The following is a 5,125-nucleotide window of genomic DNA, read 5'->3' as shown; positions in this document are numbered from 1 at the left end:
CCTGACACACACAAAAAAAATTCAGCGTAAACACAGGTTGACAAACCGACATTGTACAAAATACAGCACTGCTGTCTTCACCTTAATAAGTATAACACAGTCAGTATAAGTATAAATACAACCAAAAAAGCTTAGCAAAAATAGTAGAACAGGTTTGTTTTGTTGATCAAGTTCTCAGGAAAGCGGAGGAGGAAGGGGGGTTGGAGGTGTGGCCAGTTTCAGGTGGAATTCCCCTGAACTCACCTTGCACCACTCCTTTATAGGAGCATAAAACTCAGGTGCTTAAATAGAACCGAAAGTGTATAGCTGCCTTTAGCACTAATACTCGCACATTGGATTGACTTGGAGCGTCATTCTATTGAATCATTGTGGCTTGTGCTCAGGTAAAATCCATTAGGTAACTCTTTACTTTTAACAGTAATGGAATAAAATGATACAGATTTTGCTAATTGTTATAAATAAAGACAGCAACTGCAGTTTATTGTATGTATTGTGTTCGAAGTAGAAGCAATACTGTGTTCGTTTTCAAACTAGTATATAAGTAAATGTCTTCTGTGTTTCTCAGTATCTCCATGTCATCGCCGTGCCTCAGCAGTGTCCTGACTAATGCCAACCTCACCATGTATCAGACTAGCGCTCCTGAAGTCATGCCGCAGCAGTCAAGTTTGCTACCCAGCATCAGTTCACAACAGATTAGTAATTCAGCCTACACCTCCAGCATCAGTGGTAAGGGCACACATTTCTGTATATTACTGATATTGCTAAGTTGTAAGTTTGAATTGTGAAACTAAAATAAATTTAAAAATTTCAGCCAGCAGGTATGGTTGCTCAAAGAACTTTGCTTTGACCTCATTTACATGCTGTTGGCTGAGAAATTTACCAGTCGGCCAATGTTTAACTCAGCATAACCATCAAAGAGAGGAATGCTGCCACCTCATAGCTGAAACAGCTTAGGCTTTGTTTGTCTGACCTTAGACACAAAAATCCAGAGAGGGCAATGATGTAGCTTGGCATCAGTCCAAGACACACATAGCTAGGCACGTAGACCTGTGTGGTGACCTAAAAAAATTTAAGGAGCAAATGCTAAATAGTGGTTAGGGAGGATTTACTTGTATTACTGACCTGCTGTCTCTCAACAGGTCAGTGGTATGGGCAGATCAGTCCTCACTGCTGGACAGAAGACAATGTTTTGGAATGGATCAGTGACAATGTAGAGAGCACAAAATTTGATGCAAACACCCTGAGTCTGGCCTACTGCACCATGAATGGCGCCACCCTTTGTCAGATGAACCAGGACCAAATGATTGGGGTCTTTGGACTGCAACTTGGCCAACACCTACACAACAGTCTGCAGGAATACAAAACAAAATCTGGTAAAAAAAACGTCTAGCAATTGACGTCTAGCAAAAGAAACAATTGACGTCTAGCATCATTAACCAATTTTTAAAGCTGAATGCTTACATATAGTAATTCATGTTATTTGGTAGTGTACAAATTGTAATAACCAAGAAAATATGGTGTGTTTCAAAGTGTTTAAGAGCACACTAATGCAAAATAGCCTTTTACAATGAAATAAGGACAGGTTTGGCCTCTCTTTGAAGGGGCCAGCATAATTACCCGCCTATTTATGTTTTATTCTCCTTATGACCAATTAATTCAAAATCGCTTTTTTTTTTTCTTAGAACTACAGATTATGTCAGGACCAGAGCTGAATGAGACCTGCCAACTCCTGGACAACTTCTTAGACAACCTAAACTTCCCCTTGCTCAGCACCATTAGAATTGGCCAAGGTACATATTGCACATAGATGTGAGATACCAGTATAAAATGATAGGGGCTAAATTTACTGCTTACTACCAACAGCTGAAGAAGCTGTCTGCCAGAGGGATTTTGACTACAGGAATGATTATGATCTGACCAGTCTGACTATGGAGCCTATGACACCTCTAGGAGACACTGAGTACTTGTCAGATAATCAGTCTGACAGTGAATATAGCTCTTCCTCAAACAGTCAGTATTTCATCTTATTCTTTCTCTTTGCCAGTACCATCTCACTTAAATCTTTCTCAGTTTCAAAATAAGTTTGTGTATGTCAAATGAAAGCCTTTCATATGTTTAGGTGGCATGTTTGGCTTCTCAAACCTTGGCTCACCAGAGTCTGGCAGTGGAGAATCAGACCCAGAGTTTTCCTACCCTCTGATTTCAAGTGAGTAAGCAAAAAAAAGTGTAGAATGCAATGCATTTTACAAACTCTGTGAGTAATATCAGGAAACATTTTAATCAAATATGTAACTGTTGTGCTGACAGCTCACATAAAAATGGAGAAAGTAGAGTCTCGACTGAAACGACCACGGGGGCGACCTCCTAAGCTAAGCCGAGAGCACAGCAATAACATGTATGACAATCCAAAGAAAAACAAACACGGTAATGCCATGTTTAGAAAATTATTAGCCTAGTATATAGTTTTCATACCTATAACACTTACACATAGTGTATCTGTAACTGAACTGCTGAACTATTTCTACTTTGCATCAACTTTGCATCTTTATCAAGATGCATATTTGTTTGACTTGTTTGCTTATGCTTATACATCCACACACAGTTAGCTTATTGTACCCTACTGTTCGCATCTAGCACCACGTGGCACTCACCTATGGGAGTTCATCAGGGACATTCTGATTCATCCAGAGAGGAACCAGGGCTTGATGAAGTGGGAGGACAGACGTGAGGGTGTTTTTAAGTTCCTCAAGTCTGAAGCTGTGGCTCAGATGTGGGGCCAGAAAAAAAAGAACAGCAGCATGACATACGAAAAACTCAGCCGTGCCATGAGGTGAGTAAAAAATTACAAACATTTTTAAATAGAAAATATTTTCTGAGTATCTTAAATAGTAAAGTGCAGCATGTCAGACTAACTGACACTCCTCCACATTAAGGTATTACTATAAGAGGGAGATCCTGGAGCGAGTTGATGGCCGAAGGCTTGTATACAAATTCGGGAAGAACTCCAGTGGGTGGAAGATTGAGGAGATTGGCATAGGCATGTGAGGCATCAGCAGAAACCCAGCAGCCAATAGGTAATAGTAGTCTAGGATCAAGATATACCTGTGCAGCCAGTTTTTAAAAATTGGTGCCTAGATGTTCAAGACACTAACTTCCTCTTAGAAGGAAGGTGTTGCAGAAAATGTAAGCCAGTGTTTTTGGCTCCAGTAGGTTTTATGAACCACTATTAATGTTTTACCAGTTTTTGTTTTTTGTTTATGAACGTCAAATGTCAAACCAGGTGTACAGTAACTAAAGTGCACGGAATTTAGAATGATAGTTAGTTACTGTAAGGACCTTGATGGTGATTAAAACAACCTTTTTACACTTGTACAGAATTTAAACTTTTTGTATTTTAATTTCTTTAGTGATGTAGGAATAGCTAACCCCCTTTTAACTGTGGAGTTTGTGTGGTATATGGATATCAACGGCTGTATTACAGCACTGAAAACAGTCTTTTACTGTTATTCTAAAAGGGTAAAACTGTCATTTTCATCAGTTTTACTTAAATGTAAAATCTGTTGTAGAGCTTCAGTTTGGAAAAGGCCTACTGCTAAACTTTATATAAAACACAAAGAAAAAACAAAAATGTAGGTACTGTTACCTCACATAAATACAGTAATAATGTAATACAGTAATAATGTGCACTACATGTCAGTATCACTTATTCTAAAGTGTGTTTACACAATATTTGACAAAAAAATTGAAGTGTAAATAAATCACATTATATATATATGTACTATTTTTAGTCTGTTAAATATTGTTGGGTGATTTTAATCAGGCACAATTTGGTTGCACAACATTTGTGTCATCCTTTTAGTGTGTTTAGGCCAGTATGTTGTTATCCACTTTGGATTAATAAATGTATATGTATGAGTAAATCTCATTTCACTTTATGTGTCTAATTAAACATATCATTTTGTGAAAATAAAATCATTTTAATTAATTTTAAAGCTTTCTTTTTAAGTTGAATAAAGAAATCTGGATGATTAACTGATCTTGTATTCCTTATTTCTGACTATACAGCTGACTATAACTACTTTACATTTAGGAAACATAAATACAAAAACATTACATAAATACATAAAACCTTTAAGAATGTTAAATGTAAAAAAAAGTTTATTATACAACATGTGATTTTAATGTCAGTTTCTTTGAAAGGATTATGTAAGAACCTAAAAATGTAAAGAATTATAACTTAAATATAACATGTTAAATTTATTTTTATTTATATGTATTATTATTTATAAAGTAAATGTGCATAACGAGACACCAATCAGACTTAAATTAAGTTTTCTGCACAACTCATTATCTCCATTTACAGATTCAAGGACTTCCAAAGAATTGGTGATCTACTCTTTGTACTGTGCATGTGTACCTGTGTAGACACACTCTGCATCAAAGTAGCAGCCATTCCTTTGAAAATGTGCTGCTCAGTGTGCTTTCTTTGTAGACATGGCATAAGTCAAGTGGTGGATACAAGAAAATCTGCATGTCACTCAATATGCCATGCAGTATAGTTTAATCCATACAAGTATAAATCTTCTTAGAGCAGATCTTCAAAACTGAGGGGCAAAGACACCAATGATACCTCTCAAGGAATTACAAGCTTCTGGTGCTCTGTAAAGTAGTAGCAGAATGTAACCTCTTACCAGGCAGTGGATCATTCAACAATGGTCAAGGACTTGTGGTCTGGTCAATGATCCAAAGTACAAAGTGAACTCAGCTTTGGAATAATATCTTAATATCTGAAGTTCAGTAGCGGGACCACACCTAAAATATTCGCCTTCTGGACTGTTGTTTACAAATATAAATCATCAGAGTATTCTCGTTGTTTGTATGTACAACCTCAGAATATCCGTGACAAATGTTACATCTAAACTACCAACAATAACAATCACCAAACTATATAGGTGCAGACCATTTACCATGTACCATTTAACAATCACCAAAAACTCCAAACTCTCTTCACTCCGTCTCTAGCGTTGTCTTCACATCTTGGGCCATAAGACTCAGTGTACAAATATGTTTATGGCGGCATAAAATAGCTTGTAGTCTGACCAACTAAGCGGTGGACTACAAATTG

General features: G+C 37.0%; 1 protein-coding gene across 3 annotated transcripts; it reads left to right on the top strand.

The window, feature by feature from the left end:
* The first annotated feature begins 219 nt into the window (after positions 1-219).
* Positions 220-4,032, top strand: elf3 (E74-like factor 3 (ets domain transcription factor, epithelial-specific)). Of its 3 annotated transcripts, none has more exons than XM_067505747.1 (9): positions 221-383; positions 566-726; positions 1,140-1,373; positions 1,683-1,790; positions 1,864-2,010; positions 2,120-2,206; positions 2,308-2,424; positions 2,635-2,830; positions 2,934-4,032. In XM_067505747.1, the coding sequence occupies exons 2-9, from the start codon at positions 573-575 to the stop codon at positions 3,043-3,045; spliced, it is 1,155 nt and encodes a 384-aa protein (XP_067361848.1). In that variant the 5' UTR covers positions 221-383; positions 566-572; the 3' UTR covers positions 3,046-4,032. The 3 variants fall into 3 exon arrangements, with proteins under 3 accessions (XP_067361850.1, XP_067361848.1, XP_067361849.1); XM_067505748.1 differs by having other exon boundaries at positions 264-397; XM_067505749.1 differs by lacking the exon at positions 1,140-1,373 and having other exon boundaries at positions 220-383.
* The last annotated feature ends 1,093 nt before the right edge of the window (positions 4,033-5,125 follow it).

This window comes from Channa argus, chromosome 5 (genome assembly GCF_033026475.1).
Source record: "Channa argus isolate prfri chromosome 5, Channa argus male v1.0, whole genome shotgun sequence".
Taxonomy (NCBI): Eukaryota; Metazoa; Chordata; class Actinopteri; order Anabantiformes; family Channidae; genus Channa; species Channa argus.
The sequence above is the reverse complement of the archived record's forward strand: the minus strand, read 5'-3'. Positions and strand labels throughout refer to the sequence as shown.

What these genes read in the sequence shown, in the direction of transcription:
- elf3 (XM_067505747.1), top strand. Translation starts at nt 573, where the DNA reads ATGTCATCGCCGTGCCTCAGCAGTGTCCTGACTAATGCCAACCTCACC. An exon ending in CTACACCTCCAGCATCAGTG is followed by an intron (nt 727 to 1,139) that starts GTAAGGGCACAC and finishes GTCTCTCAACAG; the next exon opens with GTCAGTGGTATGGGCAGATC. An exon ending in CACCATTAGAATTGGCCAAG is followed by an intron (nt 1,791 to 1,863) that starts GTACATATTGCA and finishes TACTACCAACAG; the next exon opens with CTGAAGAAGCTGTCTGCCAG.